Raw genomic sequence first — 24777 nt, 5'->3', positions numbered from 1 at the left:
GTTTGTTTGTTTTTGTTTAACGACACCACTAGAGCACATCGATTTATTAATCATCAGCTATTGGATGTCAAACATTTGGTAATTTTGACATATAGTCTTATAGAGAAAACCTGCTACATTTTTTCATTAGTAGCAAGGGATCTTTTATCTGCACCATCCCACAGACAGGACTGCACATACCACGACCTTTGATATACCAGTTGTGGTGCACTGGCTAGAACGAGAAATAGCCCAAATCGGCTACTGGTAGGGATCGATCCTAAGACTGACAAAACATCAGATGAGTGCTTTACCACTGGGCTATGTCCCGCCTCTTTCATGTTAAAAGACAAAGGAAGTGAGTTTTGACATCTGGTTTTAATTACATATTATTCAAATATCTACAGTCATGGGTAACAAAATAATTTGACCACTCATAAACCAAGTCACAACATTTATTCAAACTCCAGTTACGGTATATTATGTCAGCACTACTGTTGTCCACATAATGTACTGCAACCATTAGAATACAATTTTCTCAAATGTGTTGTTTTAGTCATCTGTGATAAGATGAATCAAAACAGTATTACAAGCAACACATTGTATGAATGGAACTGTATACTTTTTTAATTTTCCAAAAGCTGTGGCTATGTGTGGTGACGATCACATACTTGCGACTAGATTTCGAAGTTTTAGTGGTGATAAGTTTCACCATATTTTTCTTCTTCCTAGATACAAACACAAACTATAAATAATTATTCTGACAAAAACAATCCATCCCAAATTAACACAACTACATTTTATACAAATAAATAAAAACAAATAGATGTATTCTAACATTGAATTTATTGCTATTGGGTCAAAATCATTTTAAAAATCCATTTTGACTTTTTGTCTGTTGTGGTGAAGATGTATGAATTACATTGGGCATACTGGAATTTAAAAACGGTTTTAAAAATAATATATTTGCAATATGCAACTTTTTCTACAAATCTGATTTGTATAGACTAGTCACTTGCTGGAACTAAATTTGTAAACCATAGTTACATAATTGTGATCCGATTGGTTACTCTCGTCTTGAGTAAACCTAATTAAGCATAGTTTTTGTTCATCTAAACAAAGGTGGATGTGAAATATATAGGTATGTCACCTGAATATATAGTCATTTTAACATACATGTATTTTCGAAAAGAAAAAAAGCCCTTTTATTATTATTATTATTAACATTACAATTCACTTACATTTTCTTGCTTTGAATATCCATATATCTAATACATTTTTGGTCTTGATATAAATAAAAGATAAATACATGATTGGCTGTTTAATACCATTTATCTTACAAGTTATTTGAAAACATTTCAACATATTTAATAAGATAAATGGTATTTCACAGACACGAATGTAGTATTCTGGATTTTTAAAATACATCTTTAAAACCCTCCAAATAAAAACATCTTTTCCAACTATGTTATTTATGGTGTGCATGCCATTCCCATCTATACAGTTGACTTGTACATAATTTTTAACCAGTTATATGTAAGTGAAAATAAATGAGCACCTTGACATTTTTAATGTCAATTTTTCTTGAAAGAAGGAATAATAATTCTCCATTCCATGAACAACTCTTTGGACAAATTTAAATTGTTTTTGTTCATTTGACGTGTTACATATGTTATACTACTCAAAACTTGTTATGGGTCAAAGGAGTTTTCAAGTATGTCAATGTATTGTTCTTTAACAAGAATGCTTAATTATTATTTTTTTCTTTATTTTTTTTATTATATATATATTTTTTTATATGGAACAAAATTGTAAGAAAGTATAGGCTCTCATGCAAATCATCTTCATTAACGAAGTACATGGATGATTTAAAAAAAATGTCATACTGAAACACTAAACGAGGTGTAATGAAAGTGAATACATCTCACGAACAACATGTCAGCACTTTATGACCTTGTTTGTGGATTGCATGCGCAGTCTGTGTAGTCCTTGCGTAGTTTTGGCATCCAAATCTTCACCTTTCCCATGTTTCACTCATCAGAGGATTATAAGCACAGAGAACTGGAAAGTAGTCCAAGTGTTATTGGCAGACTGTGGGGCTGCTTTTCATGTGACCAATTCCATTTAGAATCGCCCTCGTCGTGGTATGCTAAAATTAGCATCACGTCGTGAAGACCGATATCTTGTAAACATGAGATTACGTCAACACACTGTCACAGTCAGATATCTTAGGGACCAACTGAGAAGACAATCCAGAAATCGTCTAGGACACAACAACTGTACAATTCAAGCAGCAAATTGAATGCTATCTACATCTGGGTAGCTCATCTGTGAAATTAATTTCAAGCGGCAAGCTGAACGATGTCTAGTTCCACGTAACTCATCTGTAAAATTAATTACACACTCTCGAATGGGTTTTCTTTGACATTTCTTTGCAATAATAAAGCATTTAATACATATTAAAATAATATTGTTCTATTTAAATTACGGCTGATTGTTGTCCATCATAACTGTGACTTGAGAGTTCTTATGACACCCTCCTGCGCCACTGACATGGCTAACACCCCGTCTCTGCGCCACAGTCGACCAAGGACCAGAGATCTTCCCCCACCTACAATAGAACAGTAAGAAGTTTTGTTTTGTTTATTATTTTTATTTATTTAACGACACACTCAACACATTTTATTTACAGTTATATGACATTGGACATATGGTTAAGGACCACACAGATATTCAGAGAGAAAACCTGCTGTCGCCACTTCATGGGCTACTCTTTTCGATCAGCAGCAAGGGGTCTTTTATATGCACCACCCCACAGACAGGATAGCACATACCACAACCTTTGATGTACCAGTCATGGTGCACTGGCTGGAATGGAGAAATAGCCCAATGGGCCCACCGACGGGGATCGATCTCACACCGACCGCGCATCAAGTGGGCTATTTTTCGTTCCAGCCAGTGCACAACGACTGGAATATCAAAGGCCTACCCTGTCTGTGGGATGGTGCATATAAAAGAATCGAAAAGAGTAGCCCATGAAGTGGCGACAGCAGGTTTCCTCTTTCTATCTGTGTGGTCCTTAACCATATGTCTGATGCCATATAACTGTAAATAAAATGTGTTGAGTGTGTCGTTAAATAAAACATTTCTTTCTTTCTTTTTTTCTATGCTGTGTCAGTCTGCAGACCGAGGATGTAAAACACAAAGTGCATGCATAAGCGTACGAGATGGGGGTGGGGGGTTTGGGGGGAGGGGGTGCTGAGGAGGACATAAAGATGTTGCAGATACATGTAGATAATAATGATGATGATGATGATGGCAATATTGATGTTGATTCAAAGATGACAGTTTTGATGGTGTGTGACTAACACAGTTTGTTTTAACATGTTCTATTTTAAAATATAGGAGTTGGTTACCATAAACATAGGGGATGGAGTGGGTGGGGGGGGGAAGGGGGGGGGGCAACTGATATCCTAGTGCTGGAGCAAATTATCAAATTCAGGCAAAAATTATATTGATTTTCGGGCAACATGTGCTAACCTGTGGCCATTTTACCATGTATTTCCATCATTCTTTTGGCAAAATTAGTTGTAATCCATGTAAAAATGCATAGTGATTTGTTTGCAACCCTTTATAGCTGTTTAGCAGTAATGTTAATATGAAAAACTTTTGTTACCTCAATTTGGGCATTTTCATTTAATTTAGGCAAATAACCCAGTCTGAGCATGTGATTGAAATTTCTAAACTGGGATTCGGCAAGCCTCGTCTCGGATCGAAATTTCCACCACCTCGGGTGTACTTTTTCTATCCCACATGACCACATATGATAGAGTATATTAGTATTGTTCTGACCAGCTCTGAATAAAAATTGCATACCACAAAATGGACTTTCAGCCTCATAGAGCATCCACTCGTTGGTGTGCATCAAGTTGTGGAACCAGATGGAATGGTCAAGAGACATCATCATGAAGCGCTTTGGTGACACGGCGTTGTTCATTCCTGCAGGCAGTATTGCAGCCCTCAGCAGAATGGTATCGGATATGTAGGCGGCGACACACTGATGCATTTGGACATCATCACCTGCAAATAGTGTTGGGAATCAGTTGTAATATCTCCATCCCAGTGTTTTAGTGAGGGGGGTGGGCCATGGGGGCCATTGCCCCCCAATCAAAGGTTTTTTTTGTATGTTTTTTTACTGTATTAAATTTTATAAAATCATACATACATATATACTGATACATGTACATAGTGTGGGTTGTATGTAATATGTATGTATGTATGTATGATTTTATAAAATTTAATACAGTATATGTATTACATATATACTTATACATAGTGTGGGTTGCCCCCCCCCCCCCCCAAAAAAAAAAATCCTAGCTATGCCAGTGCTCCATCCACCAACTGGTTGGCACCAACTGATCAACTTGTTACACCATCATGTTATCTCTTGCTAAAAAATCCAATTCATATGTTATTCTTTTTAATTATTAGTATCAACATTGATAGGCCTCGGCCTTGTTGGTGGCCCACAGTGTTTTAGCTACCAGAGTCCCAGAAAGGATTGTCGATCTGGAAGGCTACTATCTAGAGTCACAGCAAACATTAATGTTGACCATGTCTAAAATTATGACTTTGATTTGTCTGTCCTCAGAACATGAGTGGTCTGAACAGTGCTAATTGCTTTTTTTATCCTGCAACCACTGTAACTTTATAGCAACCATTAATAGCAAAATAATACACCTGTCTCACTCCACTATCTTGCTTTGAGAACATTTTTTAAATGTATATGCTTTACATTTAGTAATTTCAACATGGAAATAACTTTTTGTGTTGTGTGAAAAGAAATACATTTGCATAACACGACACTGTATTTATTTTAAAATTATTATTTTAAGAACTATTTTTGGACATTGCAAAAATGACATCTTACAAACATCATGTGTATGACATACTGCAAATTGGAAGTTAGGAATAAAGATGATTTCCCCAGTCATATTGTTGAGCTGCATTCAAAAAAGGGAACCGGCCTCGGTGGCGTCGTGGTAGGCCATCGGTCTATAGGCTGGTAGGTACTGGGTTCGGATCCCAGTCGAGGCATGGGATTTTTAATCCAGATACCGACTCCAAACCCTGAGTGAGTGCTCCGCAAGGCTCAATGGGTAGGTGTAAACCACTTGCACCGACCATAACTGGTTCAACAAAGGCCATGGTTTGTGCTATCCTGCCTATGGGAAGCGCAAATAAAAGATCCCTTGCTGCTAATCGAAAGAATAGCCCATGTAGTGGCGACAGCGGGTTTCCTCTCAAAATCTGTTTGGTCCTTAACCATATGTCTGACGCCATATAACCGTAAATAAAATGTGTTGAGTGCGTCGTTAAATAAAACATTTCTTTCTTTCTTTCTTTCAAAAAAGGGTTAAAAATGTATGTTATAGACTTTATCCTGCTCAGGATGAATGGAGAATTTCACTTGACAAGCATGTTGGACCTGCCTATTTTTACCTTCACAGGATAAAGCTGATCATTAAACTTTTATTGTCTATATATATATATATATTCTGAAACACAGGGCTCGAACATAAGAATTTGTTTTCTGCAGTTTTCAAATGTTTTTGACATAGCCAATGTGCTCATTAACATATACGGCAATACTGAGCTTGCCTACAGCCATTGTATAACAGTAATGTTTCCAACAAATAAAGTTTGTTTTGTTTAATGACACCACTAGAGCACATTGATTTATTAATCATCGGCTATTGGATGTCAAATATTTAGTAATTTTGACATTATAGTTTTAGTGAGGAAACCCGCTACAATTTTCCATCAGTAGCAAAAGATCTTTTACATGCACCATCCTACAGACAGGATAGCACATACCATAGCCTTTAATATACCAGTTGCAGTTCACAAAAATCATATGTATGTCATACTGCAAATAGCTTTCTTGTTTGTATAGTTCGAACATATTGAAAGTTACAAATAAACAGGGCTTCTAGAATTTTATAAAAATCCACTAGCCATGGGATCAGTGATTTTAAAAATGTACTAGCCATGATAAAAAATGTACTAGCCCTACTTTAAATAAGTACAATTTTACTAATAGTAATAATCAGATATATTACCTAAAGAGGGAGATTGAGCTTAAAAATTCTTAAATTGGGGTAGAAAGAGGGGGCAAGATATTCATATTTACAAAATATGTAAATGCAGCATTTGACAAGGGTTTTTTTCCACTAGCCGTCGGGCTAGTTATAGTAATTATTTACTAGCCCAACACTGAATATCACTAGCCATGGGAATGGGGCTACCATAATCTAGAAGCCCTGGAATAAAGATGATTTCCCCACTCTTATTGTTAAGCTGCATAAAAAAAAGGTTTAAAATGTAAGATATAAACCGTATCCTGTTCAGGGGGGGCAGGACGTAGCTAAGTGATACAGCGCTCACCTGATGCACGATCGATCTAGGATCGATTCCTGTCGGTGAGCCCATTGGGCTATTTCTCGTTCCAGCCAGTGCTCCACAACTGATGTAACAAAGGCTGTGGTATGTATTATCCTATCTGTGGGATGGTGCATATAAAAGATACCTTGCTACTAATCGAAAAGAGTAGTCCATATCTGTGTGGTCCTTAACCGTATAACCGTAAATAAAATGTGCTGAATGCGTCGTTAAATAAAGCATTTCCTTCCTTCCTTGCCATTGGTGCTGTCCTTGTGTTCAAATCCTGGAACCAGGCAAGGAAAAAATGCAACATAATTTTGACAGAAATGTGTGTATTCATCTCTGACAGGAATTAAGTTACGTTAACTATAAATTTAATTGCTAAAAGCAAAATATGAAGCAATAAAATATACAAAGTTGATGGAGACTTCCCCAGAGAATCGTACTCAGAAAAAGTTCACTCAGTCTTATCGATGGCAGATAATGAATGGATGGATGTGAAATTGGTATCAGAAAAGCTTTGCTGATAAATACCATAATAAAACTAAAAATCAAAAGCAGAGATAAGCAGCAAGATTTCCTACCTATGTGCCCAATCGCTCTCACCCAAGTACACTGTTTTGGTGCCAAAGATTTCTGCATTATATACTCATCCTTGTTAGCAGGCCTCATCTCCACCGTAATATCCTCAGCCAAACGCTTATGGATGTAATCTTGCTGACGTTGGCTGATATTTGGAAACCTGAATACACAAGAACATATGTTTTTATTTATTTTCATTGTCTAATCTAAAAGCCAAATAATAAACTTTTGATGCTCCAATTTTAAAATTATGAAAAAAAGCTAAGAAAATCTACCACGGTCCCAAATAGTGTCCAGTTAGCATGCAGGCAGCCTTCTTATCAATACCAATAAATTGTAATGTTCTGATTCGACACTAGGATTGTGTAAACTGAATGTTAACCTTGACTACTCCACTCATGTTTTATTTAAAATAAACATCACGGTTAACGGGCAATAACCATGATAAACGATATATATATATTTTTGTATTAACTGTTGAGCCAACCTTAATTATAGTGACTATGGTAATCGGAGGAAATTAGTCAACGTAGGAAGGGAGGAAACTTTGGATGATTGATGACGTGGCGAAACACGTGACCAACACTTGTACGTGTCCGCCATTAAAAATTCAACGTCTGAATTGCCTTCTCTTCTTTTTCTAGGTAATTGTGGTAATTTCATTTAATACCCAATTATATGATTATTAATCTACGTTCATGAAGTATTCAGGAACCTGAAATAATTAATAATCTGGTTATGTTAAGTTGATTGTAAGTGTATTTGTGTGTTGATTAGAAAAGAATGAAGCGAGAAACCACCATTGTGGAATCCAAAAAGTTTAGCAATGTTACAAATTATTAGTAGTAATATAACTCTGGCTAAACTGTCATTGTGTATTGCCCAAGGTCATATTGATTCACAAAGCCACATGACTCATGCTGAATAGTTTATTTACATGACTCATGCTGAATAGTTTATTTGCATTACTCATGTTGAATAGTTTCTTTGCATTACTCATTGGAAATTGAAGATTGTAATAATTCAATACTTTTCTATCACAGTTCAAATAACCGAACTGATATCACTATATACTTAATTTAATGCATTTCCATTAACCCCTAGACATATTGAGCCAAAGTATTTGTGAAACACGTGACCAACACTTGTACGTGTCCGCCATTAAAAATTCAATGTCTGAATTGCCTTCTCTTCTTTTTCTAGCCTAGTAGCCGATAACAAAATATTTATATTTATTCCACCCTTCCCTTAGTGAAAATGCTCAACTATTTGTTCAAGCAAAGAAATAAGATTCATTCATTCATTAGGGTTTTAGATCTCACTAATTTGGGCACAACAAACATTTTGAGCACTCTGAGGTCTTTCTAGTTCAGTAATGTCAATGATATCCAGTAAAGAGTGCTAAATATTCAGAAATTAATTTCAAGTTATTTTAATCTAATTAGGCCTACAGCTTAAAGGGATAGACCCTAGTCTTTAAACACTCAGGCATATTTTTCACTATTAGAGCCGTTTATGATCACTGAAATTAAAAATTGCTTATATTTTATTGTCTAGATTATCCATTTCTGTACAACCAAAGTGTTTCTGGTCATTCTGGTGTTTCTAATACCACAAAATGCATTTTTCATAATTTTAAAAACGCATGTGCATCTGAGAAGTAATGGTTATAGTCAAGTTTTAGTCCATTTTTGAGGGTATATTACCGTTTCATCGTCACAGACTCTTGTTTCACTCAGTTGTAACGTTACCCAAATGTGCTACAGGTTTGTTGATTAACCAAACTTAGTGTCCATTTTTATTGGTTGAAACTAGGGTCTGTGACTTTAACATTCAGTTGGTTTTGAGGTGAAATGTTTTGAGGTTAGCATTTTTGTACTTAATTTGGCCTTGCTTACTTTGGGCTTTGACGTCCAATAGCCGATGATAAGATAAAAAATCAATGTGCTCTAGTGGCGTCGTTAAATAAAACCAACATTACTTTTGCTTACTTTGGGCATACTTATTTTGGGTACACCTTTCATCACCTCAGCTGTGGTGCACTCTAAAACCCTGCACCATGGCAGCAAAATGAATCCAGGCTCTCCTTAACTTTACTGAAGATGGTTTTACAGATTAGCTGCATGTCATGGTGGCTGTGAAGTGCCTGCTCGATGTGTGGTCTGTGTGTGATCGATCCGTCGGTGGGCCCATTGGGCTATTTCTCATTCCAGCCAGTGCACCACGACTGGTATATCAAAGGCTGTGGTATGTACTACCCTGTCTGTGGGATGGTGAATATAAAAGATCCCTTGGCTGCTGTTACTTGAAAAGAGTAGCTCATGAAGTGGCGACAGCGGGTTTCCTCTCTCAATATCTGTATGGTCCTTAACCATGTCTTACGCCATATAACCGTAAATAAAATGTGTTGAGTGTGTCGTAAAATAAAACATTTGTTTCTTTTTGGTGTCTGTGAAGGCTACATGGCCTCGGCGACACATTGGTTAAGCCATCGGACTACAGGCTGGTAGGTACAAGGTTCGCAGCCCGGTATCGGCACCAACACACTACACACCCTCTTCTCTCTCACTAACCACTAACCAACTAACAACTAACCCACTGTCCTGGACAGACAGCCCAGATAGCTGACGTGTGTGTGCCCAGTATAGCGTGTTTGAACCTTAATTGGATATAAGCACGAAAATAAGTTGAAATGAAATGAAGGCTACAGGTACAGTAAAGTGTTCATTATAGATCTGGGAGATGCTTAATAAACAAGGCTCGAATTAACAACTATTTGGCTGCATATACATGTATGACACTATAATTTTAGGTCTGCACATAAATGAAGTAATTTAGTTGCAAAGGGCAACCTGAAGACTCACCATTATTCTATTATCCTCTTATAATTATTGTATTTCTTTGCCAGTGACACAGGCTACAACATATTATACCTCTAAAACAGCTTCTTTGTAACAAAGAAAGAAGTGTTTTATTAAACAGAGGAAAATTATATTTCTAACATGGTAATTGCGTAACAGCCTAGCGACTACCCCCCCCCCCCCCCCCCCACTACTGCCACATGGCACACGGAACTGACATAGCACTCATGGAACAAAGAAAGAAATGTTTTATTTAACGACGCACTCAACACATTTTATTTACGGTTATATGGCGTCAGACATATGGTTCAGGACCACACAGATTTTGAGAGGAAACCCGCTGTCGCCACTACAAGGGCTACTCTTCCGATTGGCAGCAAGGGATTCTTTGTAACAAAGTAACATGGAGTATGTCCACACAGATGAACCAAAATGGCCAAATTCTGACAGATGTTTGCGAAAACATGAATTTTTAATGTGTAGAAACAAGGGATAACATGTCAAGATATGGCTTCTTCTAATTAAATTGTCAAAAACATAGTACAATATGTACAGGCAATACAGTGAACACATTTCCTATCAAAAAGACCTACTTTAAATTTATTGTAAACAAAATATCTAAACTGGTATCTTGCAATTTCAACATCACTCCACACATAAACTTTCAGTAAAGTGTCATACATTTACTCCTTAAATAAATATTTTGCTCCTAATTGTTTTTACTGTTACTGTAGGAGCACTTTATGCCTACAATGTAGCTCAGAATGTTAACTCTTTTTTTTTTTCTTTTTTTTTTTATCCCACTGACCCCTTCCTTTCTCTCTGAATTCTATCTCATATCTTCCTGATCTGGCAACTACTATCTTTCAACTTCTCTCGCTGTCGACCTCCACATCCTAGTCCTTGTCTCTCCAACCGCGACAGAAGCTTGTCTCTTGTGGTAATCCATGCCACACACCTGCATATTCCCCCATCAGCTTTTAGCTATGGGCTAAGTCTGACCACTTCAGGGAGTGTTCAGTAGTTACTTCTGGCATTGTTAAGAGGCACTTGTAACCACCTACTATACACCCCTTCTACCGGCAGTCGTTAGTTAGTGCCGTGGGTGAGACCAGCTTTATTAGCAGCAGAGGATGAGGATACCAGGTGGGTGCAGGGACATACACAGAGACTGCACCCGTAGAGGAAGTTAACACAGGTAGGCGATGGTTTGGACAGCTCAGAAGACAAAGAGTCAGAGGAAATTGACAGAAAGGGTCGAAACAGACTGAAATCGTGGGAGAATGTTAACTTTGAGGCCTGACTTTACATACAATTGATATGGTAGCTGCTTGAATTTCAGGTACATACTTTAATACTTGCTGTAGAATTTCAGTTGTGTTCATCAAGTTCTCGGGCTCAGGTACGTGTGGCATTGTAAACTGGTGTTCAAACGGGTCTGACTCCTCCTTCTTGAATGAGGCTTGCATGGTGAAAATGGGTGACCCATTCTGAACAGCCTTGACACTTCGACTGCAGTAAGTATTACCTTCTCGTGTTCGGTCCACATGATACACAATTGGTTGTTCATAACTTCCTGCCAATTAATATAATACAGGTTTAATAGCACGTCAGTTTGAAAAAGAATAATTCGATAACACACTATACATGTAAATTATGCAAACTACAGTGAAACCCCTCAAAACCGGACCCTCTGTAAACCGGAATTCCCCCAAAACCAGACATTTTTCACGGTCTTTTTAAAAAAAATCTGTGCAGAACGTAACTTCTTTAAACTGGATACCTCTTAAAATCTGACATTTTACTTGGTCCCAAGGGTGTCTGGTTTAGAGGGGTTTCACTATATATTAAGATGTGTCAAAATTAAAAAAAAACCCACTTATTCATTACAGTTAATATTACAAAAATATGTGCCATCTACTGTACAGTCAGTCAACCATAAAAGCTTACTTTCAAGAAAAGATTAATAACAAAAGTCTCATTAACTTCTATAATCAGCGTTTAACAAATAACCTATTTTTTTATGTTGATCTGACACTGACACAGGAGCCTGTGTCACAGATTCACTGTAACTTGTACCAGTGAATTCATGAGAAGGAATATGGTTATACAATAAAAACAACCCAGTTTTAACTATGATCATTTAGTGTCTAACATATGATTATTACAGAACAACCCAGTTTTAACTATGATCATTTAGTGTCTAACATATGATTATTACAGAACAACCCTGTTTTAACTATGATCATTTAGTGTTTAACATATGATTATTACAGAACAACCCAGTTTTAACTATGACCATCTAGTGTCTAACATATGATTATTACCAAAAAAAAACCAGTTTTAACTATGACCATTTAGTGTCTAATATATTTATTACAGAACAACCCAGTTTTAACTATGATCATTTAGTGTTTAACATATGATTATTACAGAACAACCCAGTTTTAACTATGACCATCTAGTGTCTAACATATGATTATTACAAAAAACCCCACAGTTTTAACTATGACCATTTAGTTTCTAATATATTTATTACAGAACAACCCAGTTTTAATTATGATCATTTAGTGTCTAATATATGATGAAACAGAACAACCCAGTTTTAACTATGACCATTTAGTGTCTAACATATGATTATTACAGAACAACGTAGTTTTAACTTTGATCATATATAGTGTCTAACATATGATTATTACAGAATAACAACCCAGTTTTAATTATGACCATTTAGGGTCTAACATATGATTATTACAGAACAAACCAGTTTTAACTATGATCATTTAGTGTCTAACATATGATTATTACAGAACAAACCAGTTTTAACTATGATCATTTAGTGTCTAACATATGATTATTACAGAACAACAACCCCGTTTTAACTATGACCATATATAGTGTCTAACATGATTATTACAGAACACCAACCCAGTTTTAACTATGACCATATATATATGTAGTGTCTAACATATGATTATTACAGAACAACCCAGTTTTAACTATGACCATTTAGTGTCTAATATATAATTATTACAGAACAACACTTTTAACTCTGACCATTTAGTGTCTAACATATGATTATTACAGAACAACCCTGTTTTAACTCTGACCATTTAGGGTCTAACATATGATTATTACAGAACAACACTTTTAACTCTGACCGTTTAGTGTCTAACATATGATTATTACAGAACAACCCAGTTTTATGATTATTACAGAACAACCCAGTTTTAACTATGACCATTTAGTGTCTAATATATAATTATTACAGAACAACACTTTTAACTCTGACCATTTAATGTCTAACATATGATTATTACAGAACAACCCAGTTTTAACTATGACCATTTAGTGTCTAACATATGATTATTACAGAACAACCCAGTTTTAACTATGATCATTTAGTGTCTAACATATGATTATTACAGAACAACCCAGTTTTAACTATGACCATTTAGTGTCTAACATATGATTATTACAGAACAACCCAGTTTTAACTATGACTATTTAGTGTCTAACATATGATTATTACAGAACAACCCAGTTTTAACTATGACCATTTAGTGTCTAATATATGATTATTACCGAACAACCCAGTTTTATGATTATTACAGAACAACCCAGTTTTATCCATTAGTAGCAAGGGATCGTTTATATGCACCATCCCACAGACAGGAAAGCACATACAACGGCCTTTGATATACCAGTCGTGGTGCACTGGCTGGAACGAGAAATAGCCCAATGAGCCCACCGATGGGGATCGATCTCAGACCGACCATGCATCAAGCGGGCGCTTTACCACTGGGCTACATCCCGCCCCTAAGTTCCAACTGATATCCTCATAACTAACTTTGTTTGAAAAAAAAAGAAAAATACATAGAGTTGTTCAGAAGTACAATATATAAAGATGGATGGTGATATTGATGGATATTTTTAGTGTAGAATAAAAGATCAGACTAATGCCTAAGTCAAACCTTACTTGGACAATATGCATATCTTATTTTAAAAATACGTATGCTTTACTTAAATAATACTTACAAATTTAAAAAGTGTCACATTTAAATACAGATTTGTGTTTCAAGTTAAAGTCATCCTTTAATTGCAACTACATTTAGGTTTTAGAAGTTATGTCACTCTTTAAACGTTTAGAAATATATTCTGAAGTAATCAAGAAAATGTTTTATTTAACGATGCACTTAACACATTTTATTTTACGGTTATATGGCGTCAGACATATGGTTAAGGACCACACAGATATTGAGAGAGGAAACCTGCTGTCGCCACTTCATGGGCTACTCTTTTTTCGATTAGCAGCAAAGGATCTTTTATATGCACCATCCCACAGAAAGGATAGTACATACCACAGCCTTTGTTACACCAGTTGTGGGACACTGGCTGGAACGAGAAATAACCCAATGGGTCCACCGACGGGGATCCATCCTAGACCGACCGCGCATCAAGTGAATATTTTATCACTGGGCTACATCCCGCCCCATGAAGTAATCAATACCGGTATTGCGGTGACTTCTCTAAGTTAATGAAAGATTATAGTTTAATTTAGTTTAATACATTAATGTACACTATAATGTGGTCTTTGAAATTTATAAAAATGTAGTTTTGAAACTTTATCAAATGTTTGTAAGAAGCCTAAAGATATTTTTAGGGCTGAATGATTTTTTGTCAAGTGATAATTTTACAATAATAAAAGGAATATCAAAAGGCTTTTGTCATTAGTAATTAGGAATTTTTGTTTGAAAATGTTTAAATATACAATTGAATAATTGATGGATAATTGCATTACAGAAACCTTTAAATTTGTTGTTAGTTGTTATTTGGATGTGGAAGATCATGTCACATTTTGAGAATTTTATATTTTTCAATTAAAAAATAAACTTTAAAAAATCAGATTTTCTGATTTAAATAAAAACAATCTGATTGAAATCAAATAAATTAGATTTTTTAAATATAAAATTAAAATAATAAAAAAAAAAATTACCAACCCTACCATTTAGTGCTAACTGCAATAAAAATAAAAAGGAAATTCCTCATTTACAAGTTCTGGTCCAGATCGCACATATGTGTGATACAAGATAAATTTATCACACGGTTTAAAAATGTCTTTATCACTATAGTAGGATTGAATACATATGTAATAAAAACAAGAATTAAACAGGGCTTCTAGATTATGGTAGCCCCAATCCCATGGCTAGTGATATTCAATGTTGGGCTAGTAAATAACTACTATTGCCATGCCCAACGACTTGTGAAAAACATTTGTCAAATATTGCAGTTCAGTCCATTTTGTAAATATGAATATCCTTCCGCTACCCCCCCCCCACCCCCCAATGTTATTGTTTTTAAGCTTTATCTCCCTCTTTAGATAACATATCTAATTATTACTATTATTTAGTAAAATTGTATTAACTTACAGTAAAGCAGGGCAAGTAAAGTTTTAATTGTGGCTAGTAAATGTTTTAAATCACTGATCCCATGGCTAGTGAATTTTATAAAAATTCTAGAAGCCCTGATTAACCCTTTCAAACTTGTTACACCTGTATTCATATTACACCTGTATTTATGTCACACGTGTACATACAATTAGGAAGTAATGCGAACTTGGACATGGTGTCCTGAATCAGGAAATGTGTCAATCACTGGAACAGAAAACATAAACAAGCCCATATTTCTAATTAAAATATCACCACTGCAAGACTAGGATCCCCTCACACTTCAGAACGACACTAAGTACTTGTACAATACTGTATACATGTAGATCTGATATACATGCATGTACCCATATACAAGTATGTTCTATCACTCGTAGTCAATTACACCGGCCTCGGTGGCGTCGTGGCAGGCCATCGGTCTACAGGCTGGTAGGTACTGGGTTCGGATCCCAGTCGAGGCATGGGATTTTTAATCGAGATACCGACTCCAAACCCTGAGTGAGTGCTCCGCTTGCACCGACCAGTGATCCATAACTGGTTCAACAAAGGTCATGGTTTGTGCTATCCTGCCTGTGGGAAGCGCAAATAAAAGATCTCTTGCTGCCTGTCGTAAAAAGAGTAGCCTATGTGGCAGCAGCGGGTTTCCTCTAAAAACAGTGTCAGAATGACCATATGTTTGACGTCCAATAGCCGATGATAAGATAAAAAATCAATGTGCTCTAGCGGCGTCGTTAAATAAAACAAACTTTCGTAGTCAATTACTGATTTACAGCTTGGCTAAAGTGCCCATTACATACTGATATACAGTTAAGAGTAGCTTCATTTTTTAATTTTCATTTCAAATTATTACCGAACTTATATCCAATTAAGGTTCACAGCTCAGCTATCACCTCAGCTCACACCTCAGCTATCTGGGATGTCTGTCCTGAACAGTGGGTTAGTTGTTTGTTATTAGTGGTTAGTGAGACAGAAGAGGGTGTAGTGGCCTTACACCTACCCATTGAGTCGTTAAAACTCACTCTGGGTGGGAGCCGGCACCGAGCTGCGAACCCTGTGCCTACCAGCCTTATGCTTGATGGCTTAATCACACCACCACAGAGGCCGGTGAATAGCTTCAGACCTTTTGCCAATCTGTCAGGGTGTAAACCAACCTACAAATCTAGAATAACAAGGCATTTCGAATACACCAAAAGTAATAAACTAAATTTTCACCACTAAAATGTCTGCTTTGGAGATGATTAATCAACTTACACACAGGTCAAGGTCATAGTTGTTAAATAGAGAATAATACATGAGCAGCCGTTAAATACCATTTATCTCACAACGAGTTGTTTTAAAATGTATCTAACGAACAAAAGCGAGTTTGATACATTTGTAAACGAGTTGTGAGATAAATGGTCAGAGGCGGATCTAGGGGGGGGCCCCCCTAAATTTTGCGACAGTTATAATTTTATTATATATTAATTTTCTTCTTTTTTTTTATGATCCCCTCCAAACCTCCCCCAAAGTTCCATTGGCATTCTGCCTCATGTCATTGGGGGCCCACTTAAATGGATTTTCTGGATCCGCCACTAATGGACACGAATGTTTTATTCTATTTCTTACATATCCTCAAAAACCAGGTTTTAAGCAAATTTAAACATCTTTATCGACTAAAAGATATTTACAGCCCTTTGCACTTGTAGCTGCCTTAATTACGCGTCACAGACACATGATTGTTAGGCTAACTATATATCACAGTGTAATCAATTTCCACTGTGCTGGGTTTTTTATTGGACGTATGGCATTGGTGGTCATCATGTAGGAGCAGCCAGTCGTATGTCTTGAAATTGTTAACACACGTACGTGTGTAAACAACTATGTGTTATCAAAAATAACACATGGTGTTCTTACCAACTTTTTGTAAGAATGAATTTTAATACCTAATGATTGCTGGGTTGAGAGAATTCACCATTTTAAGTTAACGATTGCTGGGTTGAGAGAATTTACTATTTTAAGTTAACAGACTTAATTTCAAAATATAGTCAAATTTCTCAGAATTGTAGGAAAATTTATATTATATTATGGACAAGTCACAAATGTACATCATATTATATCCCAAACCGTGAATGACATTTTGTAAAAAAAAAAAAAAAAGTATATTCTTTACCTCCTTTGAGAAAGTATGAGTGCAGACTGTGTGCGAGGTAGTCAGGAGGCAGAGTTTTTATTGCTGCAACTAAAGCCTGACCAACAACTTGCCCTCCAAACACAATTCGTGACCCAACAGGACGGAACAGATTGGAACCCCTGCAAAAAAAAAAAAAATGCATTTCAGTTTTAAAAATTCCAAACACAGGAGTTATAAACTGAAGGCATGGACTTTTTTATAACTGGACACTTTGAACAAGTTTACAAATGTCTATTTTTATTTAGCCTAGCTAAACAAAACCTGTTTGGCTAATAAAATTTTACAAATTTTGCAGATTTTTCTCTAAAGTTTGTTTTGTTTAATGACACCACTAGAGCACAATGATTAATTAATCATCGACTATTGGATGTCAAACATTTGGTAACTCTGATAAGGTTTTAGAGAGAAAACCCGCTACATTTTTCCATTTAAGTTAGTAGCAAGAGATCTTTTATATGAACTTTTCCACAGACAGGAAAGCACATACCGCAGCCTTTGACCAGTTGTGGTGCACTGGTTGGAATGAGATCCACGACCTTTGACCAGTTATGGTGCACTGGTTGGAATGGAAAAAAAAACCCCAATCAGTTTAATACATGTAGATCCACTGAGGTGGTTTGATCCTGCGACGCAAACACCTCAGGTGAGCACTCAACCGACTGAGCTAAATCACGACCCAATTTTTCTCTAATATATGAAACTGGAGCCACGTAATGTAAGCCGTACCCTGCTGAGGATTTCATGGTTGAATCTTCAGGTTTAGTCCAAAGGGATCTTATGGTTTTGGATTATTAGTTTTGTAAAGTTTCTTTGCCATTTTAACCAAATTTTGTATTTAAATATATAAAAAAGCATTTAATTTAGCAGTCACATAATTTTTTAAAACGAATAATGAATTAAGCTGGAGAATGCACCTGCAAGTATGGATTCATGAATAACAAATAACTCGCTGGTCTTTGCATCCCACTAAGCAAAAATGTAGTTATGTTTGGAATGACAGATGGTGATCTAAGATACGTAGTAAACTGGATAACTGTCAATATAAAATATTACATTTACAACATGAAAATACTTAAACAAAGTTTGCACAAAAAGGCCATTGAAAATATCCTGAAAACTAAATTCCAAATAGAAAGATGTATTTATTTTAAAAATTGCCAGTATGACAAATTTAATGAACATTGGGAGAAATGGTTGAATCTTTTTGCTTGAAAATCGGAGAATTAATTGATACTATTTTCTTCAATCTCATAACTGCACGTTTTGTTAAGCTAAAGGAAAATCTGGGCTTGCTTGGATATACTAAAAATTCAGTAGAATCAGAAAACCAATCTTAATCTACAATACGAGTAAATAATACATGCTTCTTTCTCTCTTTTTTAGTTTCTGTTTATCTTTCCTCTTTTTTTCCCCCATTCATTTCATCTGTCCATTCTCTATCCCCTGTCCCCCTCAGATCAAAACCATTATTGTATTCATATTTATGTATTGTTTTTAACAAATTCAAATGTATGTAACTAGAAGGTATGAATATATACATGTATTTTTGTAAGGCAATGATTCAAGGCTCACCAACCTTGACACTGTCAACTGATCTGGGGGCAATAAACTCATTAATTAAAAAAATAAAAACCTCGCCCTTACAGGGCTTGTAAATTACTGTTCACAAATCTACACCTTGTCATACATTCTCCATTTCAAAGTATATGACCCCCACCCAACCCTTAATGTCTGTGTTTTCCCCCTAATTAGCTTTGCTCCAGTAATTGTCCCAATCATCTGTGATGAGGAGCAGGATTGATTTCAACTTATTTTCGTGCTTATATCCAATTAAGGTTCAAGCACGCTGTCCTGGGCACACACTTCAGCTATCTGGGCTGCCTGTCCAGGACAGTGGGTTAGTTGTTAGTTTGTTAGTGGTTAGTGAGAGAGAAGAGGGTGTAGTGGCCTTACACCTACCCATTGAGCCCTTAAGAACTCGCTCTGGGTTGGAGCCGGTACCGGGCTGCGAACCCTGTACCTACCAGCCTGTAGTCCGATGGCCTAACCACTGCGCCACCGAGGCCGGTGAGGAGCAGGATGTAGCTCAGTGGTAAAGTACTCGACTGATGTGTGATCGGTTTGGGATTAATCCCAGTCAGTGGCTATTTGTCATTCCAGACAGTGCACCAAGACTGGTACACCAAAGGCCATGGTATGTACTATCCTGTCTGTGGGATGGTGCATATAAAAAAAGATCTGGCCTCGGTGGTGTTGTGCATGGTTAAGCCATTGGACATAAGGCTGGTAGGTATTGGGTTCACAGCTCCCACCCAGAGCGAGTTTTAATGACTCAGCGAGTAGGTGTAAGACCACTGTATCCCCTGTAATTGCCCACAGAGATTTTTTATTCTCCAAGGCACTTTTTTTTTTCTGTGGACTATATTAGAATGTTTTTTAAGGCATGTTTCTTGCTGTGGACATTTTCTTAATTACATGGGTTGCACTACACCCTCTTCTCTCTCACTAAACACTTAACAACAAATGCTCTGTCCTTGACAGACAAAGACCAGATAGCTGAGGTATGTGCCCAGGACAGGTGTGCTTGAATGGTAATTGGATATAAGCACGAAAAATAAGTTGAAATGAAAAATAAATAAATAAAAGATCTGTTGTAACTAATGGAAAAATGTAGCAGTTTCCTTTCTTAAGACTATATCATATGTCAAAATTACCAACATGTCTGACATCCAACTGCTGAACATTAATAAATCAATGTGCTCTAGTAGTGTTGTTAAACAAAATAAACTTTAACTTTTATCTGATGACCCACTGTTTAGTCTGGCATCCTGATTTTATGACATGAGTTGCGCGTCAGACAACTAATAAATCAAAACAGCATTTATCATTAATGTATTAATGTTTGAACACGAACAATTGTTCTGTAATGTCATGCAACTTCCTCAGTATGGGCGAGTTCCATCTAAACTAAGGCCAAATAAAACAAAAAGAGTTGGTGATCGTCCTTTTGATCACACAAATCAGGGTGGGGGGGGGGTATCTTTATTTTTTCTGTGAAAAACTTTATAAAACCCTGGAGACCATTTTGTCTGCGGGTGTAGCAGCCAACAGCGCATAAGCCTGGATGTTGTAGTTTCTTCACTGGCCGCCAGATGGACCTGGTGATGGTTTAACCTGTTACAGTGCTTACGAAAGTTGAATTGCTGCTATCTCGACCCATTTTTAACAGTTTTTAACAAAATAAAAAATTAAATAAATTTAGGGTCAGGCGCATTTTTCAGGTACGGGTGGGGACGATCACCAATTCTGTTACAGTCACACAAGAGATATATATGAACAGGAAAAGATAACAAAACAGATGGCATACTAAATACAGTACATAGTGTTTGCACACAGATACATGGATTAAAACACTAAAATGGACACTTTTAAAACTCATGAATGTATGTATAAGGCCAAAAAAAAGAAAAAGAAGAGTTGATGATCGTCCTTTTGATCACACAAATCAGGGTGGGGGGGGGTATTTAATATTTTTTTCTGAGAAACACTTTATAAAACCCTGGAGACCAGGTACAGAGCTGGCAACTCTATAGCAAACATGGTCCCCTGGATGTTGTAGTTCCTTCACTGCATGGCTGCTAGATGGACCTGGTGATGGTTTAACCTGTTACGGTGCTTACGAAAGTTGAATTGCTGCTATTGCGATGCATTTTTAACAGTTTTTAACAAAATACAAAATAAAATAAATTCAGGGGCGGGCGCATTTTTCTGGTACAGGTGGGGACGATCACCAATTCTTTTTTTTTATTTGGCCTAATGTTGCACTCAGTTACACGAGCTAAAAAATATACTGTTACAGTCACACAAGAGATACATATGAATAGGAAAAGATAACAAAACAGATGGCATACTAAATACAGTACATAGTGTTTGCACACGGATACATGGATTAAAACACTAAAATGGACACTTTTAAAACTCCTGAATGTATGTATAAACTCTGTTAATGGGCCTAAATCCAATAAATGTTCAAACCCGCTATATTTTTCCATTAGTAGCAAGGTATGTTTTACATTCACCATCCCACAAGAGGATAGCACATACCACAGCCTTTGATATACCAGTTGTGGTGCACTGGCTGGAACAAAACATAGCCCAATGGGCCCACCGATGGGGATTGATCCTAGAGTGGCCATGCATCAGTTGAGCGCTTTACGGATACATTCTCTCTCCTGTTCGGATATTTACACTGAATTTAACTGTTCAAATGTTCTTGTTCTTGTTCTTTCTTTCTTTTTCTTTCTCTCTCTCTCTCTCTCTCTCTCTCTCTTTCTCTCTCTCTCTCTCTCTCTCACACACACACACTAACTACGATTTGAAATTTTGTGCAAAGAGAAGGCAGGGAATCACGGAATGGGCTAGACTGAACGTAGTCCGGAGGAAGGGACGTAGTAAGTGTGGTTTAGAAAAGTATTGCCTTAATGTGCCCCGTGCACTGTGACTAAGCTTAGAGTTAGACTGGACGGTGAACCGACACAGGCCGCGATTATGATACGGGATACACTGTACTAATGAGACTGTAGTCTATGCCTACCTATAAAGATTGACCTCTATTTCTTCAAGATCTAAAAACGCTTTTGTAACAATACTATCGAGGTCAGTTTTATTATCCACTGACATTCCATTCGAGTTATTCATGGTGACACGAGTTACAGTATAATGGTATTATGTCGAAAGTAGCCGACACAAGACACCAGGAAGTTTTCTGTCGTATAGAGTTATGTACCCTTGATGTCTTCCACACAACACCGTCTGCTACAGAAGTTTGAACAATGAGGTGAGTTTTTAATTTCGGCTAGCCTAGACGTCAACAGTATTATATAGTTTTAAAATTATTTATTATTCACACCACATTTTACACTTCTTTCATTTAATTTACATCATTATTTATGTCATGCCCTTTTTATGAAATGAATTTAAAAATTAAAAAAAAGTCCAGGGAGCCCTAGTTGATCAAGACAAGACTTGTAGACAAAATTAATCTTGATCAACTACAAGTCCCTAACTGCGTTATGCTTCAAATTCTGTTTTCTTGTGCACGGTTCGCGCAATCAACATCCATTTGTTATCATCGGCATGTCGTTCATTTATGAAGTTTTTCTTCACAGTTCAGGAACATTTTTATAAACAATAAAGATGAGAAAAGTAAGTATCTAAATACAAAACTTTACAAACCCCTAAAACCATTAATTTTACTAAGTTGTTTTTGTTTATTTCCTTAAAATTACCAATATCGGGTCAACATGTTACATGACTCGTAGAAATTGACTTAAAATGGAAAAAGATGAATTAACATTCAGTGCGTGTCACATGACCTCACACGTGCCAGATCAACAAGGCCAAAGAATTTAATTTAGGGACGGTCCATAAATGTCAATGGTTTTTATAATCCTAACAATGTAAATTTGACCCCCTCTCTCCCCCCCCCCCCCTAATCCTAACATAAAAACATTGATATGTGTACGAAACATTGACCTTCGATGGACCGATGTTTTACCTGAAAAACAATCCGAACATGGCTTTTACCCCCTCCCCCCCTTCCGAACATTGTTCGGATTGTGAAGCACATCGATATTTATGGACCGTCCCTTAGTGGTAAAGCGTTCGCTTGATGCACTGTCGGTCTAGGATCGATCCCCGTCGGTGGACCCATTGGGCTATTTCTCTTTCCAGCCAGTGCTCCACAACTGGTGTAACAAAGGCTGTGGTATGTACTATCCTGTCTGGTATGGTGCATATAAAAGATCCCCTGCTGCTAATCGAATCTGTATATGCATCTGTATAGCCCAGTGGTACACCATGTGGTCAGTGTGGGATCAATCCCCGTTGATAGGCCCATTGGGCTATTTCTCATTCCAGCCAGTGCATCACGACTGGTATATCAAAGGCCGTGGTATGTACCACCCTGTTTGTGGGATGGTGCATATAAAAGATACCTTGCTGCTAATCGAACAGAGTAGTCCATGAAGTGGCAACAGCAGGTTTCCACTCTCAATATCTGTGTGGTCCTTAACCATATGTCTGACACCATATAACTGTAAATAAAATGTGTTGAGTGTGTCGTTAAATAAAACATTTCCTTCCAGTAAATGCATTGTATTCATCTGCTGAACACTGGGGTTTTCTCGGGACACTTCAAATTTCAGGAGGGGGTGTAACCCTCCCCACCCCTGCACCTATTAGAATGCTTATCATTTTCATTATCAGTATAGAAAAAACAGTTTTAATAGACATGAGCATTTGGACCCTCTTCTGTCTATTTCCTCAGCTTTGAGCTGGCCTGTAGGAATGCTATCTGGATTTAGTGGTCATGTATGGGGGCGGGGGGACAAACTCTAGTGGAGGGGGAGAGTAAGACCCCCCCCCCTCATTTTCGTCTTCAAGTGCCCCAAGTTCCTATGGGCCTGGAGTTACCACACTGTGATCAACATGTCTGAGCTTCCTCCACAGGGACATGTACTTCCCTGCACCCACCTGGCATTTTTATCCTCTGCTGCTAATAAAGCCAGTCTGACCCATGGCACTAACAATCACAGGTAGAAGGATAGTACTGGTATTGTAACACTGCCAGAAGTAAATTCTGAACACGTGATCCGAATGTAAATTAAGCTGATTGGAAATGGCAGATGTGTGTCACAAAAAATATTCACCTGTTAAAACTGAAGAAATAAAGTTTGTTTTGTTTAACGACACCACTAAAGCACATTAATTTATTAGTCAGCAGCTATTGGATGTTAAATATTTGCACCATCCCACAGACAGGATAGCACAGACCAATACCTATGATAAACCTGTTGTGATGCACTGGGTAGAGCGAGAAATAGCCCAATGGGCCCACCGACAGGGATCAATCCTAGACAAACCGTGCATCAGGCGAGCACTTTACCACTGGACCACATCCCGCTCTTCTGTTGAGATTGGAGAGACCAGAGGGGAAGGAATGTTTTATTTAACGACACACTCATTTTAATTACGGTTATATATGGCGTTAAGGACCACACAGAGAGGTAACTCGCTGCTGTCATGCATTGACCTACTCTTTCCGATTATCTGCAAGGGATCTTTTATATGCAGACAGACAGTCTATATCCCACAGACAGGATATAGTGCATACCACAGCCTTTGATACACCAGTTATGGAGCACAGACTGGATCGAGAAATAGCCCAAGTGGCCCACCGACAGAGATTGATCCTAGACTAATAACTTTACCACTGAGCTATGTGCCACCCCTT

General features: G+C 37.0%; 1 protein-coding gene across 1 annotated transcript; it reads right to left on the bottom strand.

Moving 5' to 3' along the window:
* Positions 1 to 1813: 1813 nt before the first annotated feature.
* Positions 1814 to 22270, bottom strand: LOC121388485 (acyl-coenzyme A thioesterase 8-like). The gene is made up of 6 exons (XM_041519839.1): positions 22078 to 22270; positions 17463 to 17602; positions 11217 to 11442; positions 7008 to 7165; positions 3856 to 4059; positions 1814 to 2590 (listed from the first exon to the last, which is right to left on the bottom strand). Exons 1-6 carry the CDS (start codon positions 22179 to 22181, stop codon positions 2484 to 2486), a joined length of 939 nt encoding a protein of 312 aa, XP_041375773.1. The 5' UTR covers positions 22182 to 22270; the 3' UTR covers positions 1814 to 2483.
* Between the last annotated feature and the right edge of the window lie 2507 nt (positions 22271 to 24777).

Source organism: Gigantopelta aegis, chromosome 14 (assembly GCF_016097555.1).
Source record: "Gigantopelta aegis isolate Gae_Host chromosome 14, Gae_host_genome, whole genome shotgun sequence".
Taxonomy (NCBI): Eukaryota; Metazoa; Mollusca; class Gastropoda; order Neomphalida; family Peltospiridae; genus Gigantopelta; species Gigantopelta aegis.
Note: the sequence above shows the minus strand (reverse complement) of the source record. Positions and strands in the feature narration are given on the sequence as shown.

Excerpts from the sequence above, each read along its gene's own strand:
- LOC121388485 (XM_041519839.1), bottom strand. The coding sequence starts at position 22,181 with ATGAATAACTCGAATGGAATGTCAGTGGATAATAAAACTGACCTCGAT. Across the intron at positions 17,603-22,077 it reads ATAGAGGTCAATCTTTATAG|GGGTTCCAATCTGTTCCGTC; the intron begins GTAGGCATAGAC and ends TTTTTTTTGCAG. Across the intron at positions 11,443-17,462 it reads CTCATACTTTCTCAAAGGAG|GAAGTTATGAACAACCAATT; the intron begins GTAAAGAATATA and ends ATTAATTGGCAG.